This window comes from Mytilus galloprovincialis, chromosome 13 (genome assembly GCF_965363235.1).
Source record: "Mytilus galloprovincialis chromosome 13, xbMytGall1.hap1.1, whole genome shotgun sequence".
NCBI classification, from domain to species: Eukaryota; Metazoa; Mollusca; class Bivalvia; order Mytilida; family Mytilidae; genus Mytilus; species Mytilus galloprovincialis.
This window is the reverse complement of record NC_134850.1, coordinates 33,488,977-33,514,483: the sequence shown is the minus strand read 5'-3', so window position 1 is coordinate 33,514,483 and position 25,507 is coordinate 33,488,977. Positions and strand designations below refer to the sequence as shown.

Here is a 25,507-nt window from a genome sequence, read left to right as displayed (position 1 = left end):
ATTTATAAAAATGACCACATATTTGATATTCATGTCAACACCGAAGTGCTGACTACTGGGCTGGTGAAACCCTCGGGGACGAAACGTCCACCAAAACTGATAAACAAATTATGTAGTAAATACCTATTTCAAACGGGATAGCACATCCTCATTTTTACGGAGATGTTGTTTACCGTCCCCGGAAATTTATAAACGATCCTGGTAAACTTATCGATCCTTTAAATAAACTCATTCTAAAAGGTTACCAAGTCAGCACTGTAACTAGATCATTGAATATTGTTTTATTGGTATTAATATTGATTTTGTTATTAGTACGTTTAAAGCAATCTAAATAGTATTGTTTTAAACATATACACATTCATGGTGCTCCAATCTGTAGATACCTGTATCTTGGCATTGCACAAGGTCATGTTTTTCTCTGACTCTTTATGATATGTTTACACTAAATCAATTGGATGTCGGATGTGTACTGATTGATAATCTAGTCTTAGATGCATGATTGTTTTATTAGTGTCTTTGAAATAGCTGTCAGTAACTGCGAGTACTCATAGATCTGTACTTAGTGTCTTTTTGTTCCTGGGATTTACAAGTACACGGCCACGTCCACTCTGTGTTTTGTTAGATGAATCTTATATATATCCATCTGATGAGTTAAGTCTTTTCAACTGATTTTTGTAGTTCGTTCTGATGTTATACTATTCCACCATTATTGAAAGCTAGTTCAAAGCCACTAACAACTTATAAAAGAATCTTGCATCTGAGACTAAATTATTAATCAGTTCACATCCAACATCCAATGGATTTAGTGTAAACACGTCATCAACAGTCAGAGAAAAGTATGACCTTGTGCAATGCTAAGATAGCGTCGTCAGATTTTAAATCCATGAATGTGCATATGTAAATAACAATAATATTTAGCTTGTTTTAAATTTACTGATACTTGTATCTATTGAAGAATTAAGTAAAGGTTTTAAGTAATTTGTTGTAACAAAATCCCTGGCTTGATAATTTACCAGTCATAGATAGATTACTTACGTTAAAATCAAAAACGTCACAACAGACACGGGCATAGCGAACGAGTTGTGAAATACTAGTATAAACACTGTAAGATGGTGCAAAAGGAACATCAACATCCAGAAAAGAAAATTAACAAAAGAGAACGAAAAATCGTTCCTTTTGTAGTAAATCTATGTATATTATGTTAGGCAAAAAAGCTTTTCTTTATGTTTTTAAATATTTTTTGTGAGTAATATTGGTCTTTCAACGGTTCACTTTCTCATTCAGTAAAAACTATTTAAAACTTTTGATATTTTGTTTGGTCGTCAATGGAAGAAATAACTTTTTCACTCGATCAGAGTCATAATTGCATCGTCATATATAGCGATAAATGTTTATAGATACATTAATATAACTTGATTATTACTAAAAACACAAAATGATAAGAAAGTCAGATATAAAAGGACTTTGAGTTGTCTTATCAATTGAATAACATAGATCTAAACGTAAATATCTTTATTTGTATTTTTTAGAAACGGTAATCATTTTATTCAAAACGGTATGTCAAAATGTTCTAAGAATATTGCAAAATATTCTCCTGTCATTATGTGGGGCAAAGTCAAATTGAAGTTGTCCATAGTGCAAAGAATTTACTGTTCTTGAAATATGTACTACTTATCAAGGAAGTACAAATGTATTATATATAATGGTATTGCTATTTATCAAGGTTTGGTCTCAACTTTATTCAGAGTTCTGAGGTATCTGCTCAAGTAAACTGCCTTCTCCTAAACAGACACAGGTAACCTCTGTTTTTAAAACATTTCTATTACATAAGAGTGTATTAAAAGTTCAATAATATTAATCTTAACGTTCTTATTTTTTTTTTAAATTAATCAGTTTACATGTTATCTCAAACTAAATAAGCACGCATTAATGAATATAAATTCGGAAATTGCTAAATTTTCAAAAAGATAAGTTAAAACAATACCACAATAAACACGCAAAACATAAAGGGAAATTGGTTTTCTTTTTGTTTTGTTTGATTTTATAGAACCAAGTTACTTACAATGACTGAAGAGCCGTCAAACCTCGAAAGATATTCATGTCAAGCGTTGAGATTTGATTGCCGCCTAACGACCTGCAAAATAACAAGTTTGAAATATATTTCTGCATAACATTTATTATTATTTGTATTCATGTATGACTTAAATGATTTATGCAAAATATAACATATTCATGTTCGGCTAATCCACATCAGACGAAAACCACTGCTGGTATTTACCGTAGCCAACACCCTGCTGTAGGTAATACCTACAGTTGATTAACTGTTTCGGGTATCCACCTCATTCTATAATTTATAAGTTTGTTCTGGGAAATATAGTTCAAATTTGTTGTTAAGGTGGCTCGGGTGTCTTCCTCCATCTTGGATTTTAAAGTAGCAGATAACAGTTGGTCTAGATCTTTAATAAAATGTGCAGATTTTGAGAGTAGTATGTAATTCATGTGTTAGACTTTTGATGTAAATATAGAAAATTATGTGTTTTATCATATTTACGGCTGTAATTTCTAAATAAAACATCCTATTTATGTTTGATTTTTTTTTTCAAATTTGCAAAAATAGAGGGAGATAATTCAAATAGTAGGGGAGATTACTCTTATAATAGAAAGTCTTGTGAATTTAACCTTTTAATATGTAGCAAGAAAACAAGGTCCCACATTTTATCTTAAAATAATAGCATGTAGGTTTCTTTTTATCACGCAAAATTAGATTTTCCATGCATAATCTTTACAAAATCTTACAATTTTGCACAACCTGTAGCGTGAAAAAAAGTCCGTTGACCCATACAAATTATTAAAAAATGATATGGATTTTAATTAAAACACCCCTTCCACCTTAATGTTATAAGTAGACTTCTGTTTGGAAACTGAAATAGTGTATACTAACACACAGATGTTTATTATACTATAAAATTCTAGCTATTAATCATGTATGACTTTAATTATTTATACAAAAGATAGCATGTTGATGTTCAGCTAAAAAATCTGATCTTCATAAAGTTTAACCACATAATCGATAATGACTTTGCATAAACAAATAAATATGATAGAGATCATATTTACAACATATTCGTCGTAACAAGTGTTTGCACATCTTAATTTGCATCTTCTGCACTCGATATCAAAATCCTGTTTTGATCATTCTCGGGCGAAGATATGGTTACATCAAATGTCTAAGCAGACAATAGTTTCAAAATGATGCTGGCCAGTTCCTAATTTTTAATTCGGTTATGTATTTTTAAAGTCATATGAAATGAGTAACTGGTGAAAAAATAATGTTTATCTAATTCGTGAACCACTGCATGTATACATCATAAACTAAGTCTTCTGTGCACGATTTTATATCATTTTTTACGCATCCATATCGTATAATAGTAAAAAAAAATGATCTTGGTCCGTTTAAAATGTAAAATTATTGCAGCTAAATAATTGTCGTGCTTTTAAGCCATAGTTTAACGATTATCACCTTATAGTAAACAATCAGCAACGAATCATTGACATTGAGTACGTATATAACATGTACAATAAGATAATAGTTTATATCAATGACAGATCAATGCGTATTGCGATCACCAGATTTTTACGAGAAAGGTCACGCTGAGTTCACTGCACACGGAAAACATATTGGCGAATTGTTTCCGGTAAGCAAACACTTAAAAAAACTAAGTTTCTTCAAAATTTGGACAAATTATAGAAATTTCTTGAGAAAAAAGTATATGTACATAAGTTTTATGATAAAAAACTAGCCATTTAGTTATAAAAAACATATGCAACATTTTTTTTTAATTAGAAGTTTTTATGACTTTAATCAAAGAATTTTTGGGGAGTTCTGTTGGTCCAAAACCAGGTTTCCTTTCTCGTTCAGTGACAAATGAAAACATTTTTGTAAATTGGAGTTACAATGAAATAAATATTTTACAAATTTTGCACTCGATCAGAATCCGAATTTTCTTGTATAATAGGGATATTGAGTAATCAATTCAAAAACATAAATTTAAAAGTTCATAGATTTGTTCTATTCCTGAGAAACGGTTCTCAGCTTAATCAAAACGAAATTTAGACAAGTTTTAGGAATATTGCAGAAAAAGTTGCTATCAATATTTAGTAGAGTTATATCATGTTCATGTTATGTGTGGGGCAATTTAAGTAAAATCGAAGTAGTACAAAGTGCAAAGAATCTACTGTCCTGGAAATATGTACTACTAATTAATATAGCACTGTTCAAAAGTCAAAAATCGATTAAGAGAAACCAATCCGGGTAACTGCTAAAAGCGAGGGAAACACATCATCTACCAGAGGAAAACAACAAAACAACAGAAACACTATAGTGCATCAAAAAACATACGCTAAATGCAACATACATAGAAACGAACTATAAGTTAAAAACTGCCATATTCCGGATTTGGTACAGGACATTTTCAGAACAAATGATGGGTTTAACCTGGTTGTGTGGCTATAAATGGCAATGTTAACAATACCGCTAAAATTACAACATTTCATGACAGGAATACAGTACAAATAAATGCAATAGAACAATCAGGACAGAATCATATATAAATAAATAATATAATAGTACATTTCGAAATGTTAACCACAAAATAACAACGAATACCTATTATTTATTAACGACAGTGCACTAAACCAGAAAAAAAAAGAATTGTGCGTCTCACGAATGTATCAGCGCCACAAAAAGTGACGTCAAGGGTGAATTTCTAAAAATTGGATAAACATTTGGATTAGGTATGTTATGGTGTTATTTGACGTATTTTATATATTCAAATAGAATTTTGTCAATATGTGTTATCAATTGTTTTAACTAACTATGTCGGGTTTATTCATAATAAAACTGTGTAAAACAAATAAATCCTGCGCATGTTATAGTTGCTTTAAACTATAATCATAATAATGAACTGGGTGACTAATTATGTTTACTTTTACATACGAACCGGGAATGAACAATAAAATAAAAACTACCAACGATAAGACATAAAACAATATCCGATCAGAAAAACACATAGTATATCAACAGTGTACACATGTTTTTAATTTTACTCAGAATTTCGTATCTGGTCAAGTATCTGTTTAAGTAAACTACCTTTGGCTAAACAGACACAGAGCAACTAAATATTCATAATACCTTAGATTATATTACAAAATCAATGAAATCAATCTTAACGTGGGAATTTTGATTTCTTGAAATTGGAACAGTTTACCATACACCATGTAATAAAATTAACACACATTTATAAATCTTGGTTGTAAAATTGAAACTGATTCATAATTATAAGTTAATTTATTGCGAAACCCGCCATACATGATGGCAAGTTTTGTTTTATTCAAGAGCAAGTCCCTTACAAAATCTGAAGAGCCGTCAAACCTGTAAAGATATACACATCAATCGTTGAAATTTTATTTCCGTATAAGTACCTTCAAAATAACATTGTTGAAACGTATTTCTGTATATATGTCATATTCGTCAATGCAAACATATTTACCTTGGAAAAAGAAGATCAATGGCATGTGGTTTATTTTACGAAAACTGATTAAAATACCGCATACATACTGGCAGAAATTATATATTTCAATAAATATGTAATTTTCATGTATGATTTAGATAATTCATGTAAAAATTAACATGCCCAAGGTCTGTTTCACGATCTGGTCTTGCGAAAGTTTTACTGCATTATTAATGACGAATTTAAATACTAAAACAATTGTCGTTGTGACCATATTTTCCAACAGCAACGTTGATACCAGTGTAGCTTTACTTATATGGAGTTATTTTCTTTTAGAACGATCGGTCTTTCTTTTGAAGAATCAACCCGCATGATACATTACCATTGTCTCAATGAAACTTGCTTCAAGGCATTATATAATGACCTCTGTTCGGTCATTATTTTGTCTTATTAAAATGCAAACTATCGTTTTTTTTTCAAATTGGTGTTTTACTTTTTTTTAATTTTCCATCTTTGATCTGGTTAAGCAGACACAATCATGTTTACCGTCTATTAGACTGAAATACCAAACAACGTCGTTTAGCCACATTTTAAACTTCGAACAAATAATGTAATTGTTTTTTTTAAATTTATTTAATAAATAAGTGATACAACATTTGTTGTTGCCAAAACATGCATAATTTAACACATTTCTGTGTAGTATTTTGAAAATCTTTTTTATCCACACTGTAAATCATACTTTGACGTATGGATATTTTTTTCCCTGTTACATGTATATGTACATGTATCACGACTTTGTGCTATTCCGGAGCGCTCTTTCATCTGATAATAAATGTCAGATAAGCTTTTATCATTTAAGTACTAAGTGATATGACTGAAAACAATGTAAACACTTCCTGATTTCAGGTTTTGTCAAAGATGGATATTTCACTTAATGAAAAATGAAAAAAGAAAGTAACAAAGTAATTACTTTAATGCTTATTAATTGTAATCTTTTACAAACAGGTTGTTTATAATAACACTGACATCTTAACCATATAATTTAGAATCTGCATGTTCGGATTCAAATAGGGTGGGAGGTGTCTGGTTCCTAAGTCAAAACAAAATAATCGTGCCATTGAATCTGACTATCTTAATTAGTATTATACCACACCGGTAAGGTACATTATAACAACACCACTTTATTTGGCATTTTTTTTTAATTTCTTTTACAAATTTTAAATTGAGAAAAGAACTTGGGATCCCGCTAACATATTTAATCCCGCCACCTTCTGTATGTATGAGCCTGTCCCAAGTTAGGAGCCTGTAATTCAGTGGTTGACGTTTATTGCTGTGTTACATATTTGTTTTTCGTTCATTGTTTTGTACATTATTAGGTCGTTAGATTTCTCTTTTGAATTGTTTTACATTTTTCATTTCGGGTCCTTTTATAGCTGACCGTACGGTATGTGCTTTGCATAATCTATAGAAAATCTGACAATTTTGCACAACTTGTAGCGTGAAAAAAAATTCGGTGACCCATACTTTTTGTTATATTTTTTGAAAAAGCATGATAAAAACCTTCGTTTGTCTTGGAGTCAATTTATTTTTGGATTTTCGTATGCATAGAGAATTTTGCTATGTGTTTCCTGTGCTTATAGACTTTTTTAGTCAGGAAATAGTGAGATTCTATTGACATTTTTTTCTGTGCGATATCTAAATCCAACTCACCAGTGTTTCAAAATGGCCAATATACAAACAACACTTTCGGTTCATTTCTATACTCGTGGTTTTAAGGGGGTTCGCGGGTCTAAATCATTTATATAGGATTTCTCAATATTTTTCTATAAATGAACTTTATCTTATAGTTAAATAAGTTATAGAAAAATAAAATAAAAAATGGGGTAACCGTTCATTTGCGCTCAAAATCTGCCTTCGAAAGAAGCATACATTTTTGTAAAAGTGTTTTTTTTTTCTGTTGAACTAATAGGAGAAATAAAGGTAATATCGAAATAAAAAAAGAAATTTATTACAGAAATTGCTCAAATTTTACAATAATTTAGTTTAAGTAAAGCATATATCGAAATTATATTAAAAAATATAGGTCACCGATGAGTTAAAAGAGATATTTCAATTTTAAAGCCAAAAAATTGCATTTTTCCACCAAAGGGAGATAATTTGGAACTTTTTAGATGATGTTTACATTTTAAAAGTCATCTGGGGCCAATACGAATTAATTTTTTTGATTGTTTTTTGTACCATATGATAAAGTAATAACTACAAAAGGTAATAAATAAAATTTGTAATGAAAAACAAAAGTTTATTTTTTTTCTGAAATGTTTATACCCTCGAGCCTCCTTAAGGGAATAACACACGATGAAAAATCAAAATGAGCTTGAAAAACAAATAAAATTACAGAGTGTTAAATCCACCCAATTGACAGAAAAAGCTGTGTTGTGACTTTAAGCGACATAGATGCCAAAGAAAGGTTAGTAAAGTGTTATTAAACAATAAAAAACAAAAGCGTTAAATTTACTGATGTAGACAACACAATAACAAACATAACAATCAAAGACCTTCCTTATGAACTAAATGACTGCTATGTAGCTACACAAATGCTCCAGAATGGCAAAGTCGTCCCGGGTTCAGTAAAGCGGGGATATATTCGTGGAAAAATATTGAAAATGGTTCAAGATACATTCAAATCACTAATTGTGCTCCGACAATACCAAACAAAACAACATTTGGGAGATATGATGTCCGAATGTTTGCTGACAATGGTCGTGCAGAATGTTTACATTGCAAACAAAGAAACCATCCTTCCTATGCTTGCAAAGATGAACCTGATCATAGTAAGCGCTGCTATAACTGTTCAGAAATAGGGCCTTTTGCAAGGGATTGTCAAAACGAATCAAAATGTTCTTTCTGTAACAAAAACGGGCATGTCCGTAATACCTGTCCTGATTGAAACACAATACCATGTTTAAGTCTTGTGGTAATTATGCAAGTGAAATTCCCGAAGGTAAGTAAGCTCAGGAAAACGACAAACATGAAAGTCAGTCCATTGACCCCTACAAGTGGCAGAAAACCATTTACAAACGCCTAATACATACCACACCAAATCAAAAGGGACAAACGTAATGTTAGAAGCTTCAAATTGCTTGAGAGTTCGTCGATTTGAAGACAATTTAATCAATGCCTCTATAAATGGTACCATCCTAGAAAAAAATGATCAGTGTTTAGGTGCGGCTTTTGAAAATCACCGAGTGAAAAGCAATGGTTCAAATGTAGGCAAGGTCATCATAAGCTTGGGTACTAATGACTTATCAAACACGACAGTGATCAGGTGAATGTTTTTCCAACACAAGCTGTATTAAAAGTGAAACAAGCATTTCCAAATACTGGTGTATTGGTATTGATATTGGTGTGTGTGGTATTATTCCGAGAAAGGGGAACAGTAATCATATTCACACAGTTAATGAAAAAGCTACAAATGTAAATAAATACTTAGAAAAATTATGTCTCAAAGATGAAGTGCTGACCTACATTGACGTTGAACACATATTCGCAAAAGATGGTAACGCGGTTAGGTTACTTTATGAAAAACAGATTCTAGTGGAGTTCATCTCACAATTTCATATCTGGTCAAGTATCTGTTCAAGTAAACTACCTTTTGCTAGACAGACACAGGGCAACTAAATATTTATAATACCTTAGATCATATTAAAAAAATCAATGAAATCAAACTTAACGTGGTAATTTTTGATTTCTTGAAATTGGAACAGTTTACCAAACACCTTGTGAACACACATTTATAAATCTTGGTTGCAAAATTGAAAACGTTTCATAAATATAAGTAAGATCATTGCAAACTCGCCATACATGATGACAAAATGTTTTTTTTATTCAAGATCAAGTTACTTACAAATTCTGAAGAGCCGTCAAACCTGTAAAGATATTCACATCAAGCGTTGAAATTTTATTTCCGTATAAGTTCCTGCAAAATAAAATTATATGACCAAATGTTTTTTTTTTCATAGAATAACACACACGTTCTTAAATTGGACGGGGTGGCGGAAGCACAATATTTAATCTTGATTCTCAGTTAAAAGAAAATATTGATAGACAAAACAGAGAAAATGATTACTGTGTTGATTAATAGACATTAAGAGCTTCTTTTTAAAGGCGTTTGCCTTATAAAGAATATATATATATAAATATAGCATTCAGAAAATTAGTTTATACAGAATAACAAACAAACCTACAGAAAATTCTTCAAACAATTTACCAAAAGAAAAAAAATAAGAATCCAAAACATCATTTATCATTAATAAAATGTCTTTCAAAAGTCCGTAAAACTTTTCTAAACGGTAACCACACAATCCTCTATTTGTCGCTATTCCGGAGCGCTCTTGCATCTGATAATAAATGTCAGATAAGCTACTATCATCTAAGTACTAAATAATATGACTCCAAACAATGTAAACACTTCCCGACTTCATGTTTTGTCAAAGATGGAGATTTCACTTTATGAAAAATGAAGAAAGAAATAAACTCATCATAGATACCAGGATTGAAATTTTATAGTTACGCCAGACGCGCGTTTCGTCTACAAAAGACTCATAGTAACAAAGTAATTACTTTAATGCTTATTAATTGTAATCTTTTACAAACAGGTTGCTTATAAAAACACTGACATCTTAATGTGGATCTGGATGTTTGTATTCAAATAGGGTGGGAGGTGTCTGGTTCCTTTGCCATTTGATCTGATTATCTTAGTATTATACCACACCGATTAGGTACATTATAACAACAATACTTTATTTGACATTTTTTTTAAAGTTTTGATTTCTTTTTAAAATTTAAAATTGAGAAAAGAACTTGGGATCCCACTAACATATTTAATCCCGCTAACATATTTATCGCCACTTTCTGTATGTATGAGCCTGTCCCAAGTTAGGAGCCTGTAATTCAGTGGTTGACGTTTGTTGCTGTGTTACATATTTGTTTTTCGTTCATTGTTTTGTACATTAATTAGGTCGTTAGATTTCTCTTTTAAATTGTTTTACATTTTTCATTTCGGGTCCTTTTATAGCTGACCATACTGTATGGGCTTTGCTTATTGTGGAAGGCCTTACGGTAACCTATAGTTCTTAATTTCTGTGTCATTTGGTCACTTGTGAAGAGTAGTTTCATTGGCAATCATACCACATCTTCTTTTTTATAATTAATTGGATACATTACAGTTTAAGCTGGGCACTAGGGATAGTCGAGATACGTTGATTGGAATTTCCCCCACTAATTTGAATACGATGACGTATAGCTATTGTGAACAGACTGATCAAACATATAATAACTTTATCTTGGTATGTTATTTTAGTGTATGTCAGCGCAGCCACGAAATAAGCAATCTCATACTTTTTATCTTAAAGTAATGAAACTTACACACACACTCACACACAAATGTGTACACATGCATATATTTCCGCGGCGAATGCATTAAGCATTATAGATACATATATACTTTTACTTTATGGCAATTTACGCTCCTGACGGTACTTTTATCTGGTAAATCTACATTTTAGACATGTTTTAGATATTTTTAATAACTGTAAAGAAAAAGTGTTTGAATAAGAAAAGGGGAAAACTTAAAGCATTAATGTTAATTAAATAACTACACGCTTCAAATAGTTATAAGAATACTAGTCCAACAAAACTAACGATACAAAAGTTTGAACTCCAATTTATCTTAAAATATAATGACTGTTATTGTAAAAAATTTCTTTGCGAAGCAAATGCATTTGATTGAAAGAATCTGACCAAATTGGAAAAGGAAACATTCTGTGTAATTGGACACAGGGTCAAATTTATTTTGCGGGAATTAATGACAAAAGTCATGAGAATTCAGTATTCAAATATCTACAGAGGCATTGAAATTTTTAAGAAGACCATGTTAAAGTCTAAAGATTTAAGTTCTTATATCGATTTTTGAATTTTAGGGTATTAATACGATACGATTGTATCACCATCCCAGTAGTCAGCACCTAGGTCTTGACATGAATATCAATTATATGATCAATTTGATAATTTACTGTTGGTAAAAGTATGAATTATTCGAAGTACTAAGGATTTTCTTATCCAAGGGATATATTATCTTAACTGTATTTGGCACAACTTTTTTGATTTTTGGGTCCCCAATGCTCTTAAAGTGTGTACTGGTTTGGCTTTCTAACTATTTTGATCTGAACGTCACTGACGAGTCTCATGTAGACGAAACGAGCGTCTGGCGTATTAACTTATTAGCCTGGTACCTTTGATAACTATTAAAATATCAAAAATTGCAAAAAAAAATTTCGCGTATTTGCTTTAAAGGACACTAGCTACGAGATATATAACATGTAAAGTATGATTTATGTTGTTCAATCATTTATGAAAGTAAAAATAGTAAAATAATATTTTGCTTTCAGCAGCCTGTATGGTTCAATTTTGTAAAATTAAGCTGAGAAACATTGATGATGAATTATTCACCTTCAAGTGAATAATTCGACCACATCCGTATTAATATGAAGTTCAATTTACCCCCTTAGATAGAGATGCATAAATCACGAATTGTGCGTGTTCAGTTATTGAAAGGAAAATAATGTGAACATTGAAAGTGAAACAAAGGTAAATCATTTGATTGACTGATTCGATCCACAAAAAAATCAAATTGCACGAGTTAACTTTCTATATTTTTTTCTATACATCTATGTGTATATCGCTGATATGACCATCGGAGTTCTTCGAAGGTCGACTCGATTGTTGATTAGATAGCGTCAAAAATTAAATACACACGAAACAAAGCTACATATCATCGCACCCGTGCCCCGTATATTGTTTATTTTAAACTTTTTATGATTTGAATAAATGTGTTACATGGTTGTCGTTTGTTGATGTGGTTCGTCAGTGTTTCTCGTTTCTCGTTTTTTTTTATATAGATTACACGTTGGTTTTCCGTGGGAATGGTTTTACACTAGTATTTTTTGGGGCTCTTTATAGCTTGCTGTTCTTTGAGCCAAGGCTACGTGTTGAAGACCGTACTTTGACCTATAATGGTTTAGTTTTACAAATTCTGACTTGGATGGAGAGTTATCTCATTGGCAGTCATACCAAATCTTCTTATATCTAAATATAATTTTGTGCTCGACCATTAAAATCGAGTTCAAATTTTACTTGACTAGTGTCGACATTATCTTAACAGTACTTAACTGTACCTAACTGTACTCGACTTTAGTCTCGATTTTACTTAATAAGTCTGATTCAGTACTTTATGATCTTGGTGTAGTCTGAAATGGTTTCGACCAAGGCTCGACCTGTCTCGACCTATCTCGAACAGTCCCGACCTGTCTCGGCCAGTCTCAACTCAATCTAGACCAGTCTCGACCTGTCTCGACCTGTCTCGACCTGTCTCGACCTGTCTCGACCCGTTTCGACCTGTCTCGACCTGTGTCGACTAGTCTTGGTAGTTTGATTTATTGCTTTAAAAGTTGAGGATTTAATTAACAGGGGAAAAAAGCTAAAGTTTTCAGTCGGACTGAATTCAGATAGTCAACTTTGAACTTGTTTATTCCTTTTTCAAATTAACTTGGATTTTCTTAAAACTATACAGCTATCTCTGTTGCATATTGATCTTACTGAATCTTTGTAGTGTTAGTGTATTCTTCTCACTTGATATTTGCCTCATTTATAATAAAAATAAAATCATTCCTACTGCAGTTTATAATATTGTCATCAATTGATGCAGGGTAATCTCTCAATTACAAAAGTGATATCCCTTAAGTTATCTAATTATTTAATTGCACAACTCTTGCGTCTCCTTTTATTGTATTACTTTAAATTGGTAAACCTCATACTTTATTTCATACTCGGAGTTCAGTATTTTTGTGATTTTACTATTTTATATGGACACGGGCATAGCGAACGAGTTGTGAAATACTAGTATAAACACTGTAAGATGGTGCAAAAGGAACATCAACATCCAGAAAAGAAAATTAACAAAAGAGAACGAAAAATCGTTCCTTTTGTAGTAAATCTATGTTTATTATGTTAGGCAAAAAAGCTTTTCTTTATGTTTTTAAATATTTTTTGTGAGTAATATTGGTCTTTCAACGGTTCACTTTCTCATTCAGTAAAAACTATTTAAAACTTTTGATATTTTGTTTGGTCGTCAATGGAAGAAATAACTTTTTCACTCGATCAGAGTCATAATTGCATCGTCATATATAGCGATAAATGTTTAGATACATTAATATAACTTGATTATTACTAAAAACACAAAATGATAAGAAAGTCAGATATAAAAGGACTTTGAGTTGTCTTATCAATTGAATAACATAAATCTAAACGTAAATATCTTTATTTGTATTTTTTAGAAACGGTAATCATTTTATTCAAAACGGTATGTCAAAATGTTCTAAGAATATTGCAAAATATTCTCCTGTCATTATGTGGGGCAAAGTCAAATTGAAGTTGTTCATAGTGCAAAGAATTTACTGTTCTTGAAATATGTACTACTTATCAAGGAAGTACAAATGTATTATATATAATGGTATTGCTATTTATCAAGGTTTGGTCTCAACTTTATTCAGAGTTCGGAGGTATCTGCTCAAGTAAACTGCCTTCACCTAAACAGACACAGGTAACCTCTGTTTTTAAAACATTTCTATTACATAAGAGTTTATTAAAAGTTCAATAACATTAATCTTAACGTTCTTATTTTATTTATTTTTTTAAATTAATCAGTTTACATGTTATCTCAACCTAAATAAGAACGCATTAATGAATATAAATTTGGAAATTGCTAAATTTTCAAAAAGATAAGTTAAATCAATACGACAATAAACACGCAAAACATAAAGGGAAATTGGTTTTCTTTTTGTTTTGTTTGATTTTATAGAACCAAGTTACTTACAATGTCTGAAGAGCCGTCAAACCTCGAAAGATGTTCATGTCAAGCGTTGATATTTGATTGTTGCTCAACCACCTGCAAAATAACAATTTTGAAATATATTTCTGCATAAATTTTATTATTATTTGTATTCATGTATGACTTTAATGATTAATGCAAAATATAAAATGTTCATGTTCAGCTAATCCACATCAGACGAAAACCACTGCTGGTATTTTCCGTAGCCAACACCCTGCTGTAGGTTATACCTACAATTGAATAACTGTTGTAGGTATCCACCTCATTCTATAATTTATAAGTTTGTTCTGGGAAGTATAGTTCAAATTTGTTGTTAAGGTGGCTCGGGTGTCTTCCTCCATCTTGGATTTTAAAGTAGCAGATAAAAGTTGGTCCAGATCTTTAATAAAATGTGCAGATTTTGAGAGTAGTATGTAATTCATGTGTTAGACTTTTGATGTAAATATAGAAAATTATGTGTTTTATCATATTTACGGCTGTAATTTCTAAATAAAACATCCTATTTGTGTTTGATTTTTTTTCTTCAAATTTGCAAAATAGAGGGAGATAATTCAAATAGTAGGGGAGATTACTCTTATAATAGAAAGTGTTGTGAATTTAACATTTAATATGTTGCAAGTAAAACAAAGTCGGTGATCCTATTTTTTCATTTTCTCATCTGAAATTAGAGATATCTTCCCACATTTTATCTTAAAATAATAGCATGTAGGTTTCTTTCTATCACGCAAAATTAGATTTTCCATGCATAATCTTTACAAAATCTTACAATTTTGCACAACCTGTAGCGTGAAAAAAAGTCCGGTGACCCATACAAATTATTAAAAAATGATATGGATTTTAATTAAAACACCCCTTCCACCTTAATGTTATAAGTAGACTTCTGTTTGGAAACTGAAATAGTGTATACTAACACACAGATGTTTATTATACTATAAAATTCTAGCTATTAATCATGTATGACTTTAATTATTTATAAAAAAGATAGCATGTTGATGTTCAGCTAAAAAATCTGATCTTCATAAAGTTTAACCACTTAATCGATAATGACTTTGCATAAACAAATAAATATGATAGAGATCATATTTACAACATATTCGTCGTAAAAAGTGTTTGCACATCTTAATTTGCATCTTCTGCACTCGATATCAAAATCCTGTTTTGATCATTTCAATCTCGGGCGAAGATATGGTTACATCAAATGTCTAAGCAGACAATAGTTTCAAAATGATGCTGGCCAGTTCCTAATTTTTAATTCGGTTATGTATTTTTAAAGTCATATGAAATGAGTAACTGGTGAAAAATAATGTTTATCTAATTCGTGAACCACTGCATGTATACATCATAAACTAAGTCTTCTGTGCACGATTTTATATAATTTTTTACGCATCCATATCGTATAATAGTGAAAAAAAATGATCTTGGTCCGTTTAAAATGTAAAATTATTGCAGCTAATTAATTGTCGTGCTTTTAAGCCATAGTTTAACGATTATCACCTTATACATGTTATAGTAAACAATCAGCAACGAATCATTGACATTGAGTACGTATATAACATGTACAATAAGATAATAGTTTATATCAATGACAGATCAATGCGTATTGCGATCACCAGATTTTTACGAGAAAGGTCACGCTGAGTTCACTGCACACGGAAAACATATTGGCGAATTGTTTCCGGTAAGCAAACACTTAAAAAAAACTAAGTTTCTTCAAAATTTGGACAAATTATAGAAATTTCTTGAGAAAAAAGTATATGTACATAAGTTTTATGATAAAAACTAGCCATTTAGTTATAAAAAAACATATGCAACATTTTTTTTTAATTAGAAGTTTTGATGACTTTAATCAAAGAATTTTTGGGGAGTTCTGTTGGTCCAAAACCAGGAGTGAAAAATGAAAACATTTTTGTAAATTGGAGTTACAATGAAATAAATATTTTACAAATTTTGCACTCGATCAGAATCCGAATTTTCTTGTATAATAGGGATATTGAGTAATCAATTCAAAAACATAAATTTAAAAGTTTATAAATTTGTTCTATTCCTGAGAAACGGTTCTCAGCTTAATCAAAACGAAATTTAGACAAGTTTTAGGAATATTTCAGAAAAAGTTGCTATCAATATTTAGTAGAGTTATATCATTTTCATGTTATGTGTGGGGCAATTTAAGTAAAATCGAAGTAGTACAAAGTGCAAAGAATCTACTGTCCTGGAAATATGTACTACTAATTAATATAGCACTGTTCAAAAGTCAAAAATCGATTAAGAGAAACCAATCCGGGTAACAACTAAAAGCGAGGGAAACACATCATCTACCAGAGGAAAACAACAAAACAACAGAAACACTATAGTGCATCAAAAAACATACGCTAAATGCAACATACATAGAAACGAACTATAAGTTAAAAACTGCCATATTCCGGATTTGGTACAGGACATTTTCAGAACAAATGATGGGTTTAACCTGGTTGTGTGGCTATAAATGGCAATGTTAACAATACCTCTAAAATTACAACATTTCATGACAGGAATACAGTACAAATAAATGCAATAGAACAATCAGGACAGAATCATATATAAATAAATAATATAATAGTACATTTCGAAATGTTAACCACAGAATAACAACGAATACCTATTATTTATTAACGACAGTACACTAAACCAGAAAAAAAAGAATTGTGCGTCTCACGAATGTATCAGCGCCACAAAAAGTGACGTCAAGGGTAAATTTCTAAAAATTGGATAAACATTTGGATTAGGTATGTAATGGTGTTATTTGACGTATTTTATAACATTTACATGACGATTAAAATAGAATTTTGTCAATATGTGTTATCAATTGTTTTAACTAACTATGTCGGGTTTATTCATAATAAAACTGTGTAAAACAAATAAATCCTGCGCATGTTATAGTTGCTTTAAACTATAATCATAATAATGAACTGGGTGACTAATTATCTTTTTTTTTACATACGAACCGGGAATGAACAATAAAATAAAAACTACAAATACAAATAGTATATCAACAGTATATCAACAGTGTACACATGTTTTTAATTCTACTCAGAATTTAGTATCTGGTCAAGTATCTGTTTAAGTAAACTACCTTTGGCTAAACAGACACAGAGCAACTAAATATTCATAAAACCTTAGATTATATTACAAAATCAATGAAATCAATCTTAACGTGGGAATTTTGATTTCTTGAAATTGGAACAGTTTACCATACACCATGTAATACTTAATTAAATTAACACACATTTATAAATCTTGGTTGTAAAATTGAAACTGATTCATAATTATAAGTTAATTTATTGCGAAACCCGCCATACATGATGGCAAGTTTTGTTTTATTCAAGAGAAAGTCTCTTACAAAATCTGACGAGCCGTCAAACCTGTAATGATATACACATCAATCGTTGAAATTTTATTTCTGTATAAGTACCTTCAAAATAACATTGTTGAAACGTATTTCTGTATATATGTCATATTCGTCAATTCAAACATATTTACCTTGGAAAAAGAAAATCAATGGCATGTGGTTTATTTTACGAAAACTGATTAAAATACCGCATACATACTGGCAGAAATTATATAATTCAAGAAATATGTAATTTTCATGTATGATTTAGATAATTCATGTAAAAATTAACATGCCCAAGGTCTGCTTCATGATCTGGTCTTGCGAAAGTTTTACTGCATTATTAATGACGAATTTAAATACTAAAACAATTGTCGTTGTGACCATATTTTCCAACAGCAACGTTGATACCAGTGTAGCTTTACTTATATGGAGTTATTTTCTTTTAGAACGATCGGTCTTTCTTTTGAAGAATCAACCCGCATGATACATTACCATTGTCTCTATGAAACTTGCTTCAAGGCATTATATAATGACCTCTGTTCGGTCATTATTTTGTCTTATTAAAATGCAAACTATCGTTTTTTTTCAAATTGGTGTTTTACTTTTTTTTAATTTTCCATCTTTGATCTGGTTAAGCAGACACAATCATGTTTACCGTCTATTAGACTGAAATACCAAACAACGTCGTTGAGCCACATTTTAAACTTCGAACAAATAATGTAATTGTTTTTTTTTGTTTAAATTTATTTAATAAATAAGTGATACAACATTTGTTGTTGCCAAAACATGCATAATTTAACACATTTCTGTGTAGTATTTTGAAAATCTTTTTGATCCACACTGTAAATCATACTTTGACGTATGGATATTTTTTTCCCTGTTACATGTATATGTACATGTATCACGACTTTGTGCTTTCTTCGGGTAATCACATAAATGTTTTCATCCATCAAATGATTTTATGACCAAATATTTTCATTTTCCTTGGATAACATCCACGTTTTTAAATTGGACGGGGTGTTGGAAGCATAATATTTAATCATGATTTTCAGTTTAAAAAAAAATATTGATAGACAAAACAGAGAAAACGATTACTGTGTTGATTAATAGACAATAAGAGCTTATTTTTAAAGGAGTTTGCCTTATAAAGAATATATATATATATATAAATATAGCACTCAGAAAATTAGTTTATACAGAATAACAAACAAACCTACCAGAAAATTCTTCAAACAATTTACCAAAGAAAATATAAGAATCCAAAACTTCATTTATCATAAATAAAATGTCTTTCAAAAATCATAAAAATTTTCTGAACGGTCCACCACACAACCCTCTATTTTCGCTATTCCGGAGCGCTCTTTCTTCTGATAATAAATGTCAGATAAGCTTTTATCATTTAAGTACTAAGTGATATGACTGCAAACAATGTAAACACTTCCTGACTTCAGGTTTTGTCAAAGATGGATATTTCACTTTATGAAAAATGAAAAAAGAAAGTAACAAAGTAATTACTTTAATGCTTATTAATTGTAATCTTTTACAAACAGGTTGTTTATAATAACACTGACATCTTAACCATATAATTTAGAATCTGCATGTTCGGATTCAAATAGGGTGGGAGGTGTCTGGTTCCTAAGTCAAAACAAAATAATCGTGCCATTGAATCTGACTATCTTAATTAGTATTATACCACACCGGTAAGGTACATTATAACAACACCACTTTATTTGGCATTTTTTTTTTTTATTTCTTTTACAAATTTTTAATTGAGAAAAGAACTTGGGATCCCACCTTCTGTATGTATGAGTCTGTCCCAAGTTAGGAGCCTGTAATTCAGTGGTTGACGTTTGTTGCTGTGTTACATATTTGTTTTTCGTTCATTGTTTTGTACATTATTAGGTCGTTAGATTTCTCTTTTGAATTGTTTTACATTTTTCATTTCGGGTCCTTTTATAGCTGACCGTACGGTATGTGCTTTGCATAATCTATTCAAAATCTGACAATTTTGCACAACTTGTAGCGTGAAAAAAAGTTTGGTGACCCATACTTTTTGTTATATTTTTTGAAAAAGCATGATAAAAACCTTCGTTTGTCTTGGAGTCAATTTATTTTTGGATTTTCGTATGCATAGAGAATTTTGCTATGTTTTTCCTGTGCTTATAGACTTTTTTAGTCAGGAAATAGTGAGATTCTATTGACATTTTTTCTGTGCGATATCTAAATCCAACTCACCAGTGTTTCAAAATGGCCAATATACAAACAACACTTTCGGTTCATTTCTATACTCGTGGTTTTAAGGGGGTTCGCGGGTCTAAATCATTTACATAGGATTTCTCAATATTTTTCTATAAATGAACTTTATCTTATAGTTAAATAAGTTATAGAAAAATAAAATAAAAAATGGGGTCACCGTTCATTTGCGCTCAAAATCTGCCTTCGAAAGAAGCATACATCTTTGTAAAAGTGTTTTTTCTCTCTGTTGAACTAATAGGAGAAATAAAGGTAATATCGAAATAAAAAAAGAAATTTATTACAGAAATTGCTCAAATTTCACAATAATTTAGTTTAAGTAAAGCATATATCGAAATTATATCAAAAAATATAGGTCACCGATGAGTTAAAAGAGATATTTCAATTTTAAAGCCAAAAAATTGCATTTTTCCACCAAAGGGAGATAATTTGGAACTTTTTAGATGATGTTTACATTTTAAAAGTCATCTGAGGCCAATACGAATTATTTTTTTTTATTGTTTTTTGTACCATATGATAAAGTAACAACTACAAAAGGTAATAAATAAAATTTGTAATGAAAAACAAAAGTTTAATTTTTTTCTGAAATGTTTATACCCTCGAGCCTCCTTAAGGGAATAACACACGATGAAATATCAAAATGAGCTTGAAAAACAAATAAAATTACAGAGTGTTAAATCCACCCAATTGACAGAAAAAGCTGTGTTGTGACTTTAAGCGACATAGATGCCAAAGAAAGGTTAGTAAAGTGTTATTTGACAATAAAAACAAAAGCGTTAAATTTACTGATGTAGACAACACAATAACAAACATAACAATCAAAGACCTTCCTTATGAACTAAATGACTGCTATGTAGCTACACAAATGCTCCAGTATGGCAAAGTCGTCCCGGGTTCAGTAAAGCGGGGATATATTCGTGGAAAAAATATTGAAAATGGTTCAAGATACATTCAAATCACTAATTGTGCTCCGACAATACCAAACAAAACAACATTTGGGAGATATGATGTCCGAATATTTGCTGACAATGGTCGTGCAGAATGTTTACATTGCAAACAAAGAAACCATCCTTCCTATGCTTGCAAAGATGAACCTGATCATAGTAAGCGCTGCTATAACTGTTCAGAAATAGGGCCTTTTGCAAGGGATTGTCAAAACGAATCAAAATATTCTTTCTGTAACAAAAACGGGCATGTCCGTAATACCTGTCCTGATTTTAAACACAATACCATGTTTAAGTCTTGTGGTAATTATGCAAGTAAAATTCCCGAAGGTAAGTAAGCTCAGGAAAACGACAAACATGAAAGTCATTCCATTGACCCCTACAAGTGGCAGAAAACCATCTACAAACGCCTAATACATACCACACCAAATCAAAAGGGACAAACGTAATGTTAGGAGCTTCAAATTGCTTGAGAGTTGGTCGATTTGAAGACAATTTAATCAATGCCTCTATAAATGGTGCCATCCTAGAAAAAAATTATCAGTGTTTAGGTGCGGCTTTTGAAAATCACCGAGTGAAAAGCAATGGTTCAAATGTAGGCAAGGTCATCATAAGCTTGGGTACTAATGACTTAACAAACACGACAGTGATCAGGAGAATGTTTTTCTAACACAAGCTGTATTAAAAGTGAAACAAGCATTTCCAAATACTGGTGTATTGGTATTGATATTTGTGTGTGTGGTATTATTCCGAGAAAGGGGAACAGTAATCATATTCACACAGTTAATGAAAAAGCTACAAATGTAAATAAATACTTAGAAAAATTATGTCTCAAAAATGATGAAGTGCTGACCTACATTGACGTTGAACACATATTCGCAAAAAATGGTAACGCGGTTAGGTTACTTTAAGAAAAACAGATTCTAGTGGAGTTCATATCACAATTTCATATCTGGTCAAGTATCTGTTCAAGTAAACTACCTTTTGCTAGACAGACACAGGGCAACTAAATATTTATAATACCTTAGATCATATTAAAAAAATCAATGAAATCAAACTTAACGTGGTAATTTTTGATTTCTTGAAATTGGAACAGTTTACCAAACACCTTGTGAACACACATTTATAAATCTTGGTTGCAAAATTGAAAACGTTTCATCAATATAAGTAAGATCATTGCAAACTTGCCATACATGATGACAAAATGTTTTTTTTATTCAAGATCAAGTTACTTACAATATCTGAAGAGCCGTCAAACCTGTAAAGATATTCACATCAAGCGTTGAAATTTTATTTCCGTATAAGTTCCTGCAAAATAAAATTATATGACCAAATGGTTTTTTTTCATAGAATAACACACACGTTCTTAAATTGGACGGGGTGGCGGAAGCACAATATTTAATCTTGATTCTCAGTTAAAAGAAAATATTGATAGACAAAACAGAGAAAATGATTACTGTGTTGATTAATAGACATTAAGAGCTTCTTTTTAAAGGCGTTTGCCTTATAAAGAATATATATATATAAATATAGCATTCAGAAAATTAGTTTATACAGAATAACAAACAAACCTACAGAAAATTCTTCAAACAATTTACCAAAAGAAAAAAATAAGAATCCAAAACATCATTTATCATTAATAAAATGTCTTTCAAAAGTCCGTAAAACTTTTCTAAACGGTAACCACACAATCCTTTATTTGTCGCTATTCCGGAGCGCTCTTTCATCTGATAATAAATGTCTTGACTTGAACACATTCAATGAAAACTTTCAAATAAATCCGACAAGGACGTCAACAACGACAATGTGGGTGTTGGTAAGCGTGAGCAGTTAAGCTAGGTATAAAACCAGGTTTAAACCACCATTTTCTACATAAGGAAATGCCTGTACCAAGTCAAGATATGACAGTTGTATTCCATTCGTTCGATCTATTTGAACTTTTGATTTTGCAATTTGATGAAGGACTTACCGTTTAGAGGTCGACATTTTTATATTTTACTTTTTGCTATGCACATACATCAGTCATGTTCATTCTAAATAGTAGTTCGTGTCGATCAACTATTTCATGAATGCGACCTTGCTACTTGTCGACACAAGTAGAAACGTTGCAATAAAATAATTTAAAAAAATGAAGAAATGCCTAAAGATATCATCTTAACAACAATGATTTAATATGAATAAATTAATAATATGAGATGTGTGATATAATGCATTTATCATAGCAAACTAGCACTACATGGCGTTTTTTTCTTCTTGGTGGAGTTAAGTTACTCACAATTCTTTCAGCGCCGACAATCCTTTAAATGTGTTGGCATCAATTCTTGTAATGGTATTGTTCTTCAAATCCCTGAAAATAATATTTATAAAATTCCAATTTGCATTACATTTGTTTTAAAAATCAAAGACAACTGGCAGTGATGTACGAAGGTCTGTTCAAAAACTGATTTGATTATTCCTTGCATACATGACATGATGACAGTGCTTTTAATCTTTATACTGTCAGTTAGAGAATAACATTTCCAATGTCTACTCTTCTCACAAAAAAAAAAAAAATCTTGTCCTCAGATCCGCATCACGAAGGATGAATTTGAATAACAAACCATTTGTGTTTGTTATTATGATTAACAGCAGCCAGGTCAATACAACTATTGACAGCCGTGCGGAATATCAGTGAATATCAGTAATCAATGCTTTAAGTGTAAATTATAATTCGCGCAATATTTCCGTTGTGTTTTTTTATGAAACCTAGAAATTGGGATAAAATTTGTAGCCCTGCCGATTCAGTATTTATTACATTTTTGCATAATTATGAACACTTTTAGAGCCTAAATTGAAACGTTTTCATTTATTCGTTGTATAAAACATCCAGACTAAACCAAAATATATCGTTATGTCTCAATATTTGGCGGCTTTTTGTTCAATGTTTTTTTTTTTAATTGTTTAACATCTCACAGCGATATATTGATTTTATTTATTCACACCTTATTTAATTGATTTTATATTTACATTGTATCATAGATCATATTTATTCGATCAGCGTATGTTAACTTGTGTTAATATGTCCTTTGATTGAGTCAAGCCATTTCAATTGATATTTTATAGTGTGTCTTTCTGTGTTGTGATGTTACACTGTTTTTTTCAGATAGGGGTGAAGGTTTGTACCTGTTAAGTCAGGAATCTGATGTTAAGTAGTTGTCGTTTGTTGATGTGGTTCATAAATGTTTCTTGTTTCTTGTATTATATAGATAGACGGTTACTTTTCACGTTTGAAAGGTTTTACACTTGTCATTTTTTGGGCACTTTAAAGCTTGCTGTTCGGTATGAGCCAAGTCTCCGTGTTGAAGACCGTACTTTGAGCTATAATGGTTTACTTTTACAAATTGTGACTTGGGTGGAGAGGTGTCGCATTGGCACTCAAACCACATCTTTTTATATCTATTTAAAATAAAATTGGTATACTGTTGAATACCTATAAATCCAAACATGTATAACAAAATAGAACATAGATACGTGAACATTAACCAAAGTTAAATGGTTTGGTTGTTCTGAAAATGATAATTATCAATCGAATATGTATAGCGCCAGATTGTAAAAAGTAGTTCCGTCTTGGGATATGGGCCTAAATTGTAATAAGAAAATAATCATCCCTGAAGCAATTTACTATTTTGTCGTAAAACTGATGCATGATAAATTCTCAATGAACAAACGTGATATCCCTTAAGTTATCTTATTCTTCAATTGCATATATCTTTCGTCCATAATTTTCATTTCTTTAAAATGGTAAACTTTACAAAATAAATAAATTATTTGTGGAAAATGGAGTGAGGCAGAATTGTTTGAATACATTGTAAACAATCTGACAAATGTGTGTCATGCAACACATAGTAAGTATACGTCAATAGCTGAAATATTTGACGTAAGATAAAAAAATGAATTAAAAAACAAAAAAAATTGTATTAATGGCCATATTTTATAACAGCTAGGTCGAAACAAAAGTTGAATGACTTTAGAGTTAATAATTATAATGCGTGTAGAGTAATACATGTTGTTTTGTTATCTTGTTATGGTTTTACAACATCATTTCTGTTACTTCGGGTTTTTTTAAATATTTTTTTAGCATACTATGCAATATGGGCAAGGCGATATATGGATTTGCTCATTGGGCATTTGATGTGGTAAAAATCATCCAACAGTCTTCCTATTTTTATATTATAAAGAAAGATGTCTGTGAAATATTTAAATTTCTATTTTATTTTGGTACTGGCTATGGTTACATTGAAATGTAACAGTCATGAAAAAGTTATTGTTACAATGAAGTTTCGGCTATATCGCCGAAATGCAGGCCTAGGGTTGACTAAGGAACTGCATGAATACGTACGAGTGTAACAATGATATTTATTTCTACGGTTACATTGTGTTATTGTTACGTAAATGCACTCAAATGAAAAATTATTTTTTACAATATTTTATACATTTTTTTAATTTTAAT

At 30.7% G+C, this 25,507-nt stretch overlaps 1 protein-coding gene across 1 annotated transcript in view; it reads right to left on the bottom strand.

The window, feature by feature from the left end:
* Window positions 1–1,737: 1,737 nt before the first annotated feature.
* LOC143057476 (uncharacterized) overlaps window positions 1,738–25,507 on the bottom strand; it is a 42,885-nt gene continuing 19,115 nt past the window's right edge. Inside the window, exons 3-7 of the mRNA XM_076230783.1 lie at window positions 23,294–23,365; window positions 22,255–22,326; window positions 14,440–14,511; window positions 9,415–9,486; window positions 1,738–1,819 (exon numbers count right to left, since the gene is read on the bottom strand). Of these exons, the coding sequence (XP_076086898.1) occupies window positions 1,738–1,819; window positions 9,415–9,486; window positions 14,440–14,511; window positions 22,255–22,326; window positions 23,294–23,365 (370 nt within the window). The remainder of the gene's footprint in view (window positions 1,820–9,414; window positions 9,487–14,439; window positions 14,512–22,254; window positions 22,327–23,293; window positions 23,366–25,507) is intronic.